The sequence below is a fragment of the Mirounga leonina genome, unplaced genomic scaffold, assembly GCF_011800145.1.
Source record: "Mirounga leonina isolate KUSES-001 unplaced genomic scaffold, KU_Mleo_1.0 Mir_115, whole genome shotgun sequence".
Lineage (NCBI taxonomy): Eukaryota > Metazoa > Chordata > Mammalia > Carnivora > Phocidae > Mirounga > Mirounga leonina.
The window spans coordinates 103821950-103839619 of NW_023270268.1; the positions used below are offsets into that span (position 1 = coordinate 103821950).

Below are 17670 nucleotides of genomic sequence, written 5' to 3' on the forward strand. Positions count from 1 at the left end.
TACATTAAAATAGGTCATATTAACATTTTATTATTTAAAACTAAATCAGATTTTTAGATTATATTAAAATAGATATTATTAGATGTTTTTTTTTTTCCCCTAAGATCAGTAAAACACAGGATATTATCTGGTCCAGCTATCATCAGGGTCAGCTGTCCTTTCCTTAATTAACTCAATTTAGTATGACGTAGGTAATTTACTTCCATAACCAGCCAACCGAGATTGTTTATTCCTTTCCTACCATTGAGGAGGGTCTCATCAGTAGACCCTTGTTTACTGAGGATAGTGATAACGAATTGCCCCTTATACATTAGATAGACCCTTCAACCTTTCCTGTAGCAACCTTATTGTCATTTTTATAATCTTTCAGGTTTGAATTCTTCATAGAATTTCTACATGTTTTTTAAGTGTGATGAGCAAAATGTTATATAATAATTTTAAAACTGGCCATTATTTAGGGTATAAAAAGAAATCTACTTACCAACTCTCACTTAGCACTCTTCATTTAATATTTGTAGAACTTTAACCCACCCCTGCGAAAACACTCTAAATTTGTCATTTCAGATGTAGTCAACTCTCTTTCCTAAATTGTAAAAAAAAAAAAAAAAAAATTCACTGATCTACTGATTTGTTCCTTACCCTATGAGAATCGTCTGTCCTCTAAGTTAATTTTTTTTCTAGTTTTACTAGTAAATTTTAACACTTATGAACATATTTTGGACTATTTAAGAATAAATTTTTTTGTTACTTCACAGAACAGTTTTAGTATAGTTTTGCCCCTAAAAATATTGATCACAGTAGTAGTATATTCTGAATTTTTCATTCAAGCCATCCAAAACAGAGAGCTACCAAACAAAACTAACTATATAACTTAATCAGTCAACATTATCCAACAGTAATATTACCATTTTTAAAAATCTAAAATAGGTATTTCCTAACACAATAAACTTCATTTTTAAAGGAGTGTCTGAATGAATAAAAGCTTTTAACAAGATGGCCTTATTGCTATAACTTTAGTTCTTATTTTAATTCTCTGTAACAGTGGAACCTCATATTTATAAATGATTGTGTTTTTAGTTTGATTTGAAGTAAATGAAGCATATAATTGTAACATTTTCTAATTTCTTTAATCATGCGTGTACATGTGTTTGTCAGCATGTGTGTAGACTAGTGTGTGTAGGGGTGACTGGAAGGTGAGATGGAAAGACAGAGGATGGGAAACTGGAGAAACAGGAACCATGGAGATGTTTGCATAACTTTTATAGGAAACTTGTGGGCTTTAATTCCGTTTTTCTCTCGTGTTATTAAGCATGGTGTAAAATGATGCAGGTAACATTAACTGTGCTTCACATGAGAAACACGATCATTGCAAATTGGTGTACATTCAAAGTGTTTTGGAATAGACCATGAATGACCAGAAAAATAAATGTTTAACTTACCTAAAGGACTATAGTAAAGATATTTAATTGGAAATAGTTGCTTAGTGGCTGAGTCCATATTCATTATGTACTTCTTATATGAAAATGATTTCTAAATTTTAAATGTCCTAAAAGTAACTTGTAATATTATGGAAACAGTGATAGCAAAGGTTCTTGATATAAATTACATAAAAAGGAAACTTCAACATGTGGGTTTGAATATAAAAGAATCAGATTAAATAATCTTAAATGCAATTAAAAAATGTATATTTATGGTAATAAAGTTTATGTTTATAATACAGCTATCTTTATCCTGATGGGAGGAGTTATAATCCTGATTTAACTGGATTATGTGAACCCACACCCCATGACCATATAAAAGTTACGCAGGTAAGGACAATTTCTGGTAACCCATTTATAATTGTTAAGTATCTAATGCTTTTGAAATAAAAAGCATCCTCTTATACTGTAGCTAAAAGGATGTATAGGTATTTCATGCAGAAGATACTTTAAGGAATTCTAAGAGTGTTTGAAAAAAATACTGTCTCCATTTTTTGAATAAAAATTTCTTCTGTTAATATTCTTGCTTCCAATACAATATTGGCATTTATGCAGACAGATAGATAAATTCATAGGTAAGTAAATAGTTATGAAGAGAGAGCCATAGATTTAGTAAACGCCAAAGAAGATTAGAATAATAATATGCATTAGCTTTTAGAGTCAAATGGGTACTTGAAGTGTATTGAAGATAATAATTATATTCTTATAAATCTATTGTTGGCAACCTCATAGACTGCATGAGAGTGTAACTTGGTAAGCCTTTCTTGAGGGTAATAGTAATTATCAAAATCTAAATAAAAACATTTTTGACTCTGGATTCTGTATATATCACTCACATATACAAAGAAAGATCTGTACATTGGGGTATTTACTTCAGCATTTTTCCTAAAATGAAAAATTATAAACTATTTAATCATAGGTTAAGTAAACCATAGTATATTCATACTGCATTATACTGTAAAGTCATTAAGAGGAGGAAGATAGCTCCACATATTCACATGGGAACTTCGGCATCTTTATTATGTAAAAAAGTTCCATTACTAAGAATCTCAATTATGTAACATTTCATTGTGTAAAGTTACATTATGTTAGTTCAGTTTCTGGAAAGAAAGAAAGAAAGAAATTGCCATTTTTAAAAATAACAATTAAAAATACCAAACTGGTAACAGTACTTAACTGAGGAGGTAAGAAGGTTTAGGGAATTAGGAAGAAGATGAAAGGGAGAACCTGAGTATTTTGTTTTGCATATACTCTAGTTTTAAAATATTTTATAATTTATATGTTTTTGTGCTTTGTATAATAAATAATAAAAATCAAATAAAAACCAGAAAATGTAGATTTGGGGGAAGACAAGAGATCATTTTATTTTATTTCAAATTCTCCAGATTTAGTCCCAGTGGTCTTGGTATTATTATGTGAAACATATTTGTTGACATATGTACAGTTGATGGACAGTTTTTACAGTATAAAATATAATTGACATTATTTTAATTATGTAGTGATTCCTTATGTTCTAATACATGTAAAAGGACACTCACAAAAGAAAGTTCCCCTTTATAAAGCCATGGTTTAAAAATACATAATCAGGAGTAATATCATTCCATTAAATTATCATAAATATTTGAATAACTTACCCATTAGGTTCCATTGAGTTTTGCATCCGTGCTTTTAGCTCACTGTAATTTTTTTAATAATTGCAAACCAGTCCTTTGGATGTCATAACAATATAAATACTTAGCTATTATTTTAAAGACTTCAGTGACTTACAATATATTTTTAATTGCTTTAGATTTCTTTATTTTTCATCTTGATCCATTCTCGTCTTTTTTCTTAATTTCTTTAAAAATTAAACAGTCACACATACATACTTCATGGTAGACACAATTTGTATATGAATGTGTGTATGTGCATGTGTATCTTTGTGTATATACGTGTATATAAATATATATATATATTTTTTCTCACCAAGATTATAAGATCTTTTAGTAGACTAGCAGTTAAATATTGTCGTTTATTTATCCTGCCAAGGGCCAGGTACCTAATAGACACTTATTAACTGAAACATTGCCTTATTTAAATGAATTTTTATTTCCATAATTCCTTTTCTTTGTATCCCTATTAATTAACTTTTTTTCATATTTTCTTTACACGTACTGATATATTTATATCTTCTTTGTGACCTAGATCTTTTCAGTATTTGGACACCAAGAATTTTACTATGTCAAAATGTTCAAAACTAGTATATCAAGAGAATAGATGTTTAATAAAACAATTTTTGGTTGCTGAAGTGATTAGTTTTCCTGACAGTGCTGTATTGGGAAAAGAGTATGCAATTTAGAGATTTAATATAGAATTTGAGGAAAATAATTTAAACTTATTGAGCCTCAGGTATTTTTTTTAATTCAATATGTCTTACTATGCTTTGGAGATGATATGACATAATAAATGTGGACCACAGTCTGTAGCATGCAGGAAGAGCTTGGCAAATTCTGCCTTTCTTCTGTTCTGGAATTTCTAAAGGTATTTAAAAAATAAAATTGAGTGTTCAGTCAGAGTCATATATATGTGTGTGTGTGTATAAGTATGTATGTGTGTTTGCAGTTTTACAGTAAAATTAGATGAATATATGGCACTTACAAAGAAACTAAAGTTGGGGCTCCTGGGTGGCTCAGTTGGTTAAGCGACTGCCTTCGGCTCAGGTCATGATCCTGGAGTCCTGGGATCGAGTCCCGCATTGGACTCCCTGCTCAGCGGGGGGTCTGTTTCTCCCTCTGACCCTCCTCCCTCTCGTGCTCTCTATCTCTCATTCTCTCTCTCTCAAATAAATAAATAAAATCTTTAAAAAAAAAAAACACACAAAGAAACTAAAGTTATTTATATTTTCTTTTAAAACCATAAGTTTTGTCTTTTGAGTCACCATTGAAGCAAGTCCCTTCCTAAAGGAACAGTATAAAACATTAAATAATCCAAAGTATAAAAAAGCTTATACAATTGCAGATAAAAGCTCAAATGTCCAAATTGTGATTAACAATTTAAAACATGTCGTAAGTGGCAACATATTCCTGACAGGATCAAGTGTGAGGAATTTACTGTAAGTCATTGTATTTGAAAAAATTCAATATTAGGAGTTCATGTTAGAAATACATTAACACTGCCTTTTTTTCCCCTCCCAAATTCCAGGAACAATATGAATTATATTGTGAAATGGGCTCCACTTTTCAGCTGTGTAAAATTTGTGCTGAGAACGACAAAGATGTCAAGATTGAGCCTTGTGGGCATTTGATGTGCACCTCTTGCCTCACAGCATGGCAGGTATGATCCAGGTTTATATCTCCTGTTACTGTTTCTCCTTGCAGTTTTTTTCATCTTAATGATTCAGGAAATGGTCTGTTAAGTGCTTTCTTTGAGGAGTAGTTTAAAAAAAACCTCATGTGTTTGATTTTCTGTTTTATATAATTTCATTTTTCTTGCTGTTTTTTATATTGTTTCTTTTGCATGTATAATTTAATTTTAAGATTTAGTCATAAGTAGTTGTACCTCAATAAATATGAATTGATTTAATGTTTTAGACTAAGACCTAGAGAATAACTGGTTTCCCCAAGGGTTTTCTTATATTTCTTTATCTGTAATAGAGGTTGGGGGCTTGAAAATGGGTCTTTGGACAAATTTCCAGTTTTGAGTATTTGAAAGGATTCACAGAATATTTTGATCAAGTCATTTTTTTAACTGCTGTTTAACACAGTCACTATTGAAGTCAATATTATTGATGGGGTTTAGAAAGCAAATAATTAAATTTTCAAACCTTTTTAAAAAATTTGCTGTTGAGTATATAATCGACATCCCTGCCCCGTTCCTGAGCTGTCTCAGTCCTTGATCTTCTGTCCAACCCAGAACCTCTTCGTTGCTTGAGGAAGGAAAGCCTTAGAGGGTCAGGCAGGGAGAATGCAGACTCAGGAGCACTGGCGCTATTGAGCTCATTACTTAGTAATAAAATATAATGATTTTCACATTTTCACGATCTTATAAAAAAGACCTACTTCTTCCTTTGGGGAGATTTGAGAAATGAAGAAAAAGAGGAAGAATGAAGAAATGAATTACAATTGACTTTTCTTTCTTTTTTTAAAAAAATATTATTTGAGAGAGAAAGAAAGAAAGCGAGTGAGCATGTGAGCAGGGGGAGGTGTTAAGGGAGAGGGAGAGAGACTTGAAGCAGACTCCCTGCTGAGCTTGGAGCCCGTTGAGGGGCTTGATCCCAGGACTCTGAGATCATAACCTGAGCCGAAATTAAGAGTTGGACGCTCAACCTACTGAGGCACCCAGGTGCCCCTGATTTATGTTTTCAGCATCATTTCTTTTTTTTTTTTTTAAGATTTTATTTATTTGACAGAGAGAAACACAGCGAGAGAGGGAACACAAGCAGAGGGAGGGGGAGAGGGAGAAGCAGGCTTCCTGCTGAGCAGGGAGCCTGATGCGGGGGTCGATCCCAGGACCCTGGGATCATGACCTGAGCTGAAGGCAGACGCTTAACGACTGAGCCACCCAGGCGCCCCTTCAGCATCATTTCTGAACTCCCAGATATCTTTCCTACCTCAGTAAAAATTGTTCAATATCCCTACACTTCTCTTTTCCAGTATGCATTGGGTTTGTTTTACTTTAGGTTTTCCTTGATATCCATGCCCTAATTTCCCTTTATAAACCCTTCATGATGGTGGTGAATTTTGTGCAGTAAAGGGAGAACTTGGAGGGAGAGGGATGCTCGGTGTGGCATTAGCAAACTTATTCTCACCGTATAGGCACTTGATTGCTATGTAAGTTGTGTTAATTGTTCTACACACTTAATAATGTCTTTTTATAAATGACTTTCACTAAGTTACTCTGGTAGAAGAGAGAATTATGTTTGCACGTGTATTTCACATCAATCAGTAGAAACTACTGCAGAGATACTGACTCAGTGCCCGACTGACAGATGGGACTGTTATGATGATTTGCCTTACCTGATACCCATTCAGTATCTCAGGATAAATAGAGGCCAATTGTGTTTGTCACCCCTTTGGATTGACTTATGACTTCTGGGTGGTGGTATGGTTCTCATAGGTACGGAGAAGCTAAAAACTTTGTATTTCCCCCTAAAGACACCAGAGGTTTAGGCTGATACAAACTCTCAGTACTCTTTGGCCCCACACATAGCCTATGTCTTTGGCCTCTACTCTTGGGGCCTCAGTCTGGGAACATACACATATGTACATATGGCAGGACTTGGCATCTTTAACTTGATACCTACCTAGTATTTGGAAATTAAGTGGGTTAAAAGTCAGAAGTTCCCATTTGGCGAAACCTTTGATTACTGAAGATTATTGCTTAAAGCATCGTACAGAATGGCTGTTTACCTTACAGCCCAGAGTAAGTAAAAGAGTATGACTGAATATAAAACAAGCAGATTTTATTTATTTTACTTTTTGTATACTTCTTAAAAGAAATTTATGTTCTAAAATTTCACGGACAATACTACACATTTTATTTAGCAAGTTCGTGAATTCTTTGCAATAAATAGGTACGTTATGTGCCAAAGACCAGGAGTGTTTCTCTGTTGCCAGGGCTGTGTTGTTAATCCTTTGTCCCTTACATCACTACAACTTTTCTGTATATTACTGTGCATTCTCCAAATAGTACAGTTCCTCTTGACAGTGGCTGATCAGTTCCCTGATTCACTTCATGATTTTTCATATTGGTCTAATGGCCTTATGTAAAGACGTGCCCAATCATATTTGTAAATTGTTAACCTTCGCTTTTTTTTTCCTTATTACTCTGAAGTACTTCTCAGTTTTGCTTTTAGAAATTGAGGAAGTGCATAAATTACCAAGCACTGAAAATTTAGTCTTTGAGTAAAATTTCAGGAGAAGGTCATTATAAAGTAGTGGTTTACTAAGTGAAGGAGTAAGCAAAAAATGACAAATGCAAAAATACTCAGAAGGTTGAAATACAAATCACACTTCTGCTACTAGCAAATAATGTTATTATTTTAATGTGATCGAAGAATTTTGCATATAGGTTAATGAAAAATGTTCAAAAGCATTATTTCAGCATTATTTTTTAATTCCTCCCACACAAGACAGGTTGCAGTTAATAAATATTCTTCTGATACATTTTGTATATGTCCCTGTAAACTCTTACCTCATTGTATTTGTATTGTAAACATACATATTTACCTGTTTCTCTTCAAGAACCTAGTTTGGAATCCCTCTCTTCTAGCATGCCACCTGCCTCCACAGTGGTAGGTACTCAGTAAATATTTATGGACTGTATGCTAGATAGTGTAAAGACAAGAAGACTCAATTACATTAAAAAGATGCTAAATAGATAAATTAGATAAATTGTTGATATTGTAGATCAGATGTTTTAGTTCTCTTCATTTTTCTTTTAAAATGTACCTGTGATTTAAAAAAAAAAAAAGTACCTATGATTTTTTTCAAAGACTTTTTATTATGCTCAAGATCTGAGAATAAATTCTAAGAATTTTAAACCTAAGATCCATTTGTTCCATTCAGTAGCTGCTGGATGATTCCCTTCAACTTTTCACATTTTGATTTTGTCCACTTATTTTTGAGCCACATTATTTTACTTTTATCGCTTGCAATAATACTGGCAGTAAGCTAGAGGCAGTAAAACTGAGTTTCTCTTTATTACTTTTTTACACCAATAAGCATTGCATGGTGATCCCTGGTTCAAGTTTTCTCTACCCTGAAGAAAACTGTTCTTAGGCCAAGGTTTGCGAATTCCAAGTGATATTCCATAGTCTTTCTAATTCACTCGGATCTTAGTCGTTAAAGGAAGCATCAGCTTTTGAACATTTCCACTTTGGGATAACATGAATATTTCTACCTTTACATATAGATTTCACAAAGTGGTGCTTCCTGCCAACCAACAGTTCCGTTTTGGCTGTTTTCATATGATATGAATAGCAGTGTTTGACAATCATTTAAGCATGTTATTGCAAAATGCCCTTGTTACTTAATAAAAGTAAAATTCTTATAAAGTTAATCCAGTTAAAATGCAGTTGACAAACCATAGATATTCTAAAAGCCTCACATCATGGCCTTGATAAGCTGCTCACAGGACTTCACCTAATCCATGGTGAATATGAGAAGTAAAAGAACAATTATTGAACATTTCCATAGTTCTGCAGGATATTGTCAAAGATTGTATCTAAACTTGTAAATGCAGTGGGAAACGTTGTATGACTCTGAAGTCTGGATATGATGCCACATAGCAATATGTCTCTCTTTTTCAATGTTCTCTTTATTCAAACTGGCACAGAGCTAGAGTCCTTATTTTCTGACTTTAAAACCATTGTTTTTGCTTTATATGCTTGTTTATTTTTTCTATAGAGAAAAAGTTGTTTTCAAACTTAATTAGGCATAGGGATCATTTGTTACCTTACTTGGTGGGAGCAGACATGGATTGTTTTATCCATCATTCTACAACGTCTCAAATCCATTTACTTATCCATATATTTAGGAAACATTCCTGGGCAGCTGCTGTGTCCCAGGTTCTGTACTAATCTCTGAGCTAGAAAGAACACTATTAAGACCCAGGCCTGACCCTCCAGAAGTTAAAATTAAATATGAAAGTTTTATAAAGGGGCATGTATTAATAATCATTACTTAAAATGAACATCCTGTTATCCTTCAAATTTAATTATGGATTCGAGACATCTTTTGTTACTTTCTACTACTTTGGTTGGGCATGCTGATTGGAAAAGGATTTTAAAGGTTGCACGTCTGCCAAGAAGCTCTGATAAATCAGTCAGAGTCCAGGAGGAAAGAAATATTAAACCCTGACCATAAAACATTATGTGTTCAGCCAGTGTGCATTTTTAGCAAGTCATTCTTCACCAACTTTTCCTTCCACTTGTTGCCCTACTTTGGTTTAATTGAATTCATTGGAAACTGAAATTTTATGTAATTAACGGAAACCCTAAGAAATGCATAGTAGCCGTGTCAGTTAGCTGTTCGGCAAGTGGTTACCCTTTCATTTCTGTCATAATGGCCCATTAGTCATGCCTCTCAAGAGGTGTCAGATACTTTTTTCTCCTTCTGAGACATCTGTGTTATTTAATAAATTGAATAAGCAAGCCAGAGTTTGCGCAGAATACGAAATAAGTTGAATAATCACCTCTCTGGAGACATTCTTTGAAGCAGTATCACTCTGGGTGTGGCATTCCTGTTCTGTCCTTGGCAATAAAACTCGCAGTTTCTTTCACTTCTTCACTATTCCACAAAACATTTTTCTTAACAAAACATTTTTCTTCTGCATCCAGAACTCCTCCACATCTTTTTGTAGTAGCATACTGCGCAGCCGTGATGGTGCAAGCTTAACCACACGAGGTGTAAAGTGAGGGACTGTTTTCATACTGTGTTCCCCCCACCCCCCAGGAATCTAGAATGTGGCTTCCGAGCTTACGAATGGCACAAATTCTAAACTGTATTATTCACATCTTCTTTTCAAAATAAAAATGGATATACATATGTCAATTGGATATACAGCCTTGTTTTGAATTACTGCCAAGGACTTTAATTCAGTCAGAAATAAAATTAATTTCTTCCTGTGATTATTTCTTCTGCATCTTTTCCCAAATGATTTAAAAGAAAGATATCTGGAATGTTCAAAATAAAATTTCACAAAGTCATTAGATGAAAATCAGTAAGGCCCTGATTTTTTTTTTTAAAGATTTTATTTGTTTGTCAGAGAAAGAGCACAAGCAGGGGGAGCATCAGGCAGAGTTGGAGAAGCAGGCTTCCTGCTGAGCAGGGAGCCTGATGTGGGACTCGATCCTAGGACCCCGGGATCATGACCTGAGCCAAAGGCAGATGCTTAGCCAACTGAGCCACTCAGGTGTCCCGAGCTCTGATTTTAATGTGAAATACGATTTAAGAGATTTATGGATGTCCGTATTTAGAGAGCACCATAGGGGATAAATGTGTAAGAGAGGTGAGAAACCAGCTCACATCATCACATTTAAGGCACAAAGAAATAATCTTTTACTGTATCTTCCCTCAAAAGCAACCAACCTTCACATTCTAGCCTCAGTGAAATTTTTTAACCTTAGTACTACAAATAAGATTATATTTGCCTTTAAGATAGTTAAATAGGTATTTCTGTCCTTGGTGACACATTGTGTCTTTTTGTATAAATGAGATGAAATAAAATGTTGGGAGCTCCTGTTTCACTTTGGGAGTAATGTAGGGGCTACCAGAGTCATCCAAAAATGTTACAATTATTTCATGAACGACAGTGATGACAATAGGAATGAAAAAGAGGAGAAAATAAAATCTGGTGGAGCAGATGCTTGACTGTGTTAAATTCGGGATGACTGTATTGTGATGTGCCTGGACAGTAGCAGGTATTGGCACTTGGGAAAGGTTTTTGGTTGGCTCTAACAGAGGCCATCCATAGGTGTTTTAAAAGTTGACTCCATTAAATAAAGCATCTTTAGAATGCAAGTGCATAAACTTAATGCATTAACATTTTAAATTGGGCTCTAGCAGCAAATATTTCAAAAGCTTTTACTATGTAAAAAATATATCCCAAGGAATACTCTAATTACTAGGACAAGTTTTTCATCTTCCTTTTAAAAGCTGAAACTTTTCAATTAGAGCAAACGATATTTATTGATTATAGTAGTTTATTTAATTTTGAAATTTGCGATTTGAACAAAATACTTTTTTTCATTTTTGAATGATCAGTATTAGACAGCTATTTTTAAACTTTTATTTTAACCTAGGTTATGAATCTGATATTGAGGAACCACTACATCCTTATGTTACAGTGTAGGATAGTGGTAGGATAGTGATGGAATGACTAGGCTCATTAGGCCTCCTGGATGTAATTTCCTGCTCACTGCTGCTCAGTTTCATGACCTCCATCAAATTATGTCAACTCTCCATTCTCTAATTGGTGAAAGGGGGATAATAATGGTACCTACCTCATAGGGTTAAATTAGTTAATATATGGGTAGTGCTTACAATAGTACCTGAAATTTTAGTTAGTATTTTTCCTAATGGTAGTAACTGATAGTATCACTTACAAAGCTGTCTCCTATTTCTGATATTCTTAATTTATGAACAGTGGTGATTCTGTGGTTTTAAAATTGTATTCGTTTCATTATAAGATGGGAATTCTTGTGGATATGTGAATTATTTTCAGATGCTAAGGCAGGTTTCCTCAGTTATCTTATTATATTTCTTTGCTTTTGAAATTATTTTTATAGTAATTATGCCACAATTTGCAAGCACTTTGAAAGCTTCGAATTAATTTATCTTTATCTGTGAAATATCCCTTAAACTGTACATTCCCTCATTATGCCCTACAAATAAGATGAAATGGCTTACCCAGTGTCACACAGCTGTAATTGGTAGGTGTGGGATTCTAATTCACGTGTCCTGATTCAGAATGTCTGTGCTCTTTTTCTGATTTGCTGTTTTTGTGGGCCTCACAAATTAAAACTAGAAGAATCTAGATTCACCAACATCTTCTTTACCTTGCTCCTCGTAAAAGAGCACCAAAACCAACCATCTCTTTCTAAGGTTACTATTAACTATCCTCATTCATTGTTTTAACAAGAAGTTATTGAATTTCTGTAGGAAATATTGTGCTCTGAAAATGCTTAGTGTGGACCCAATTTATTCTCAGTATAGGTGTGTATTTTTCCAGTTATTTACTTATTTATAATTGTTCCATGCTTTACAGAAATGATTTATGGTAACTTCAAATCTATGTGAAATATAGCAAAGTAATATAAATTAGAAGTCACTGATACAGAAAGCACATATATACACACACAGTAAAAAATATAAAATACACTCCAAAATGAGACTCAGGAAGTCCTAGTTATTTTTCAGGGTTCTCCATGTATATTGAATAGATGGGAAGCCATGAAGTGATTAACCTTAAAGTGTGACCTTTAATAATAATCATCCTGAGAGCAAATAAATTGTACTATATATGTGTATCTTAAAAAGAAATTAAAGAAGCTATTTAAGAGGTAATATCCATCTGAACAATATTTAAGCAGAAAGAATATAGAAGCTGACCCATTGCAAGATGATGATGATGATGATGATGATGTTATGATACTGATATTTATTTGGATTTTTACGTAGCATGTGACTGGGGACTGGACAATTTGGGAAGTTAAAGAATTTTTTTTTTCTATTTTTCTGTCAAGTGTTAATTTGTTCTCAGGTTACCTAAAGTTAGGTTTATGTTTAATATCATTAACAGTATTAATGGTTGGCATATGAGTCTGAATTATTTTGTCATGAGCATATTACATAGTTTAGTTTCAGATGAGTGTAGTATTCACTGATAACTTCTGTATCTTTGGTTTGGAAGGATTTCTTATTCGAGGAAGTAAAATCTACTGAATCAATTAGAACGGATGGAGTCCCAAGTACTTCCTCTTAACATTCTCAGGATGTGAATATGTTGAGGACTGGGAAAGGAATTATTTATTGGTCTTTGTTCTTTATTAACATATGTTCCTTGATCTTGCATTAAGTATATGTTGACAGAAACATTATGTTAATTATTGAGTCACAATCCTGATGAGTTATATGTCTGTTGAAGACATTCTTCATGTGTATTCAATCAACCATCTGACAGAACTAGAGCAGAGTACCAAAGTGGCATTCGAGAATTTATGCTTAAACTTAATTTGCATATGGCAGTAGTCAGTTTACAGAGACAGTGATGGGTAAAGTCATATTTGAGTAAATACCATTAGGGAGACAGATTCAGTGGGATCCATGTCTGCAAATCAAAGTGTGTGTACATTGCAACTCAGGCTTTTGGGGGGGATTTTTTGTTGTTGTTATTAATTTAGTGAGTCATGTGAACTCTCAACAGAGATAAAGCTAAACAGAAAATATGCTCTCTGATCCAAATTCCTAAAACCCACAACTCTAACATACATCAGTAATTTGTACAGTATTAAACTTTCAGATAGCAGAGATGGAGAAAAACTAACTTCAGTTATAGATGCACTATTCCTAGTCTTTTCCTTGGTGCCATCAAGATGCTATTATTGCCCTTCCCCTCTTCCCTTTTCCAAACTCATCTTTCCAGTTACCTTCTCTCATGAAATGGATGGCATAAACTGGAAGTCATCCTTAACCAAGAAAAGATAGCAAATTGGCCTCGGAAGTTCTAAGAGAAGCTTTTATAGCTGAATACCGTGACTTAAACATTCCAGGCACTGTGCTAAAAAAATACTGACTTCAATGTTTTAGATCGGGTGGACTAATTTTTAGTTAACGGTAATTATACTTTAGTTAGGTCTTAAATGATTTTCTGTTTTTAGATACACATATGAAAACATTTATAGGTAAGATGTGTTTCAAAATAAGCCAAGGGTGGAGGGAGCAAGTAAAGGTATCAATGAAACAAGACTGGACAGGAACTGATAATTGTTAAAGTTGGGTGCGTACAGATTCATTACACTTTTCTCTCTGCTTCTGCATATGTTTGAAATTTTCTATAATTTTTTTAAATGTCTGAATGAATGATGTGTCTACTTAGAGCCCAGAGTACTACTTTCCATCCTTCGTGCATTGAAGACACCCAGGGAACATCAGCCCTTTCCCATCTTGCTCTTCTATATCAGATATACTATCTTTGAAATTATTTCGCGTAGATCTGTACGAAAACACTCTCACAGGCACAGAATATGGATCCCTTTAGACTGTAATGATAAGGGGATTTTATCTAGATGATAACCTATGTCGACAATGCACTTGGCGTTTAATGTTCTTGTTATCAAAAGACGGGAGAAAGGTTTAGCTTTCCTTAAATGTTTACTCCCGTGTTAGGAAATGTTAATGTCGTACAAAAGAATCAAGTTTTAGTTTTATCATCTGTAAAATGATGGCACAAAATCTTTAAGTTGCCTTGAAGCCCACCAACGTAAACATTTGTAGCAGTAAACATCAAAGGATTTTCTATCAGCCTGCCTGTATTTCTCCACACCACCTTAGCTCACCTAGTTTACCATCCCAAGTTCCTTTCCCAAATTATCTAACAGTAGATGTATAAGGGAATGTTGTGCTTTCTTTTCATTAATCAGTGCGGAGAGCATTTGTTTTTCTTTTTTTGACATATGTATGGCAAAAGGAGATGTTCACTTTGTTCATCTGAGTGATATTTGGGAAAGAATAACCAGCGACCACAGGCTCTGCCCGAGTGGATGCCCAGCAATTGTTCAGAGAGGGAAGAGCAGAAGTGTTATTCCACTGCTGGTCAGAGCATCAGTGTAGGGCTTGCAGATAACCAGTTTCCCATCATACCAAGTGGGTGGGACAGTCTTGAGTTAAGTACTAAATGGTTCTTTTAAAGATGTTAGCTCTCTTTGCATCCCTTGTCTCATCTCTAAAATGGTTTTAATTCATTCCATTTCTGCCTTAAAATGATTTTATGCTTTTTGCTATTTTTTAAATAACACACGATTAAAATTAGGGTAAAATGCAGAAACAAATATGGTGGTGAGTATCATATACCATCTACTCTAGAAGGCAGCATTATGTGCAGGATGAGGAAACAGTCTTGTTCTATTTCCTTGCCAATTGTGAGTTTTGAGAAATGGAATTGGTAGACAAAACCTTTAATAATTACCAATAAATGAGTTTCTGGCCTAAAAGTATTACACAAATCTTTTTGCAGTATCTAGTTTGGAAGCAAGATGAGGGGTAAAATTTAAAATTTACCTGGTGTTATATTCCAAATGAGCTGTGTCAGAATGACAGGCTCTCAGGACAGTTGATGGTTCCTAGATGTCAATTTACTTTATTTTTTTCCCACTGATTATAAAAACAAGATTTTAAAATACCTAGGCAATTAAATGGAAATATTTAGCCATAGTTATATGCACAGGAACTTTTCCAGAATGGCTTGTTTAATTGATACTACTACTTTATTTATAATGAATTTTTTTCAAAATGTCCTTTCTTTTTTTTAAAGTATTTTTGTTAAGATTTTATTTATTTACATGAGAGAGAGAGAAAGCAGAGGGAGAGGGAGAAGCAGGCTCCCCACTGAGCAAGGAGCCAAATGCAGGGCTCCATCCCAGGACCTCAGGATCATGACTCGAGCCGAAGGCAGAGGCTCAACCGACTGAGCTACCCAGGTGTCCTCAAAATGTCCTTTTTATAGAATGTTTCACTAGCACTGGAGCCTTTTGGTAAAGGGGGAAATGATTCAATTTCCAGTTTTCTATAGAACTCTCAAGTTTTGATACATTACAATTGTAAGTGAATATTCAGGAAAATAAAGTTAGGCTCCTTTTCTTTGGCAAATCAAACTTTTTTTAGAGTTTTTCTTTGAAAATGTGAGATACTGAACATTTATCATGTATTTTGTTGGCTCTCTGTTCTGCTCTATTACTTCTTCAAGTCAGATCTTCCTTCACTCTTACTTCCTACCCTAAAACCTCTTGTTTGCAACTTCTTCTTATAGTTGAAGAACATTGGCCCCTCAGCACTGTTTTATTTGAACAAAGACCAATCACATTTTTGTTGTTGTTGTTTGTGCAGGAGTCGGACGGCCAGGGCTGTCCCTTCTGTCGCTGTGAAATAAAAGGAACAGAGCCCATAATCGTGGACCCCTTTGATCCAAGAGATGAAGGTTCCAGGTGCTGTAGCATCATCGACCCCTTTGGAATGCCCATGCTGGACCTGGATGATGATGATGACCGAGAGGAGTCCTTGATGATGAATCGGTTGGCAAATGTTCGAAAGGTAAAATGATAAACCACAGGTTTCATCAGGCTGGTGTGGGGGCATGAGAAAGGACTGATGCTGTCACAGATGGGCTAGAACTCAGTTGATTTGGGTTTGGGAAAGAAAGGTGGAAGAATCAAAAGGAAGGTGAGGACCTGATTAATGTTGACAGGCTGATGAAATCCTAGACTGAGAAAGAACTAATGTCTCTACTCCAAGTACTCTCGCTGGTTTTAAACTTCAAAATGGGAGATGGTGAGAGCTTTCCTATAGAATTAAACATTGTCTAAGACTGACAAGAGCAGATCTGTGGAGAAAAAATTAAGAAAAATTAAGAAAATGAAGAAAAAATTAAGACAAAATATGAAAATTGGAAATGATGAAACTGAATAAAAACAGTCTTTGTTGAAGTCTAAAGGAAGTATCTGTTCGAGTTATTTTCTTACCAGGAAAACCAGCCTTCCATTTGGCTATTGAGAAGTCACATAAGATTTACCTTTGTGAATTTACCATAGTGTGGGCTTTGCTTATCAAAATTACTGACTCAGAAAATTGACTTTGTCAATTTACTGAGAATGGATGCTGCTGCCCAGTTGGAGTAGCTAAGCTCACAAAAGACTAGTCAATGAACTAGAATGCCAACTGAATAATTTACAAGCCAGAAATATAATGATTAAGAGAACTGGACTCTTAGATATCAGGTTATTCTGTGTAGAGAAAAGATTATGAAATTTGGATTACACTCAGAAGTTCTGAAGGTGCCCTGTCCCAGCCCTCCTCCTGACTCGTGGCAGACAGGGCCAATCAATCATGGCACTCATCCCCGCTGAGGTCACAGCCTTATAGAACCTCCACTGCAATTCATTAGGACTTGGCAGGTAACGTGAAACCTATTTGCCATCTAGGTGGAGTGATAATAACGTGTAATGGCATCAGATTGTTTGCATCTGTCTCTGTGAGAGGGAAACCCTTGGTGCAGGAAACAGACGAGGCATTTATTTGGTTTACTCCTTGAGGATATCAAAATTTATCTCGTGGGCTCCTGTATTTTCTATATTTCAGCATTCCATGCTCAACAAAGATGAATGCCCTTGGTATTTTTCACATGTGCAGATATGTCACCATCACCAGCATGGCTCCTCTGACATTATCAGTCTGAGATTATTTCTACTCTTCAGCTCATTAATTTTTCATGAATGCCATAATTTAACTCTCAGAGAAACTACTCTTGATTCTACCCCTGAATCCTGACAACTTAGTTTTGAAGCATGTAATTCCTTTGACCCAAGAGATGGAAGGAAGGAAGTAGTCATTCCTCAGTATCTTTTATATGAGCAAAGCTTTTTTTTTTGCATATTTTATCCTCTCAACAACTTGCAGAGGTAAATATTCTCATGCTTCAGATAGGGAAGTGAGGCGCAGAC

General features: G+C 34.7%; 1 protein-coding gene across 1 annotated transcript in view; it reads left to right on the forward strand.

Moving 5' to 3' along the window:
- CBLB (Cbl proto-oncogene B) overlaps positions 1-17670 on the forward strand; it is a 222195-nt gene that overhangs the window by 124148 nt on the left and 80377 nt on the right. The window contains exons 8-10 of the mRNA XM_035000236.1: positions 1721-1808; positions 4659-4790; positions 16061-16264. Of these exons, the coding sequence (XP_034856127.1) occupies positions 1721-1808; positions 4659-4790; positions 16061-16264 (424 nt within the window). The remainder of the gene's footprint in view (positions 1-1720; positions 1809-4658; positions 4791-16060; positions 16265-17670) is intronic.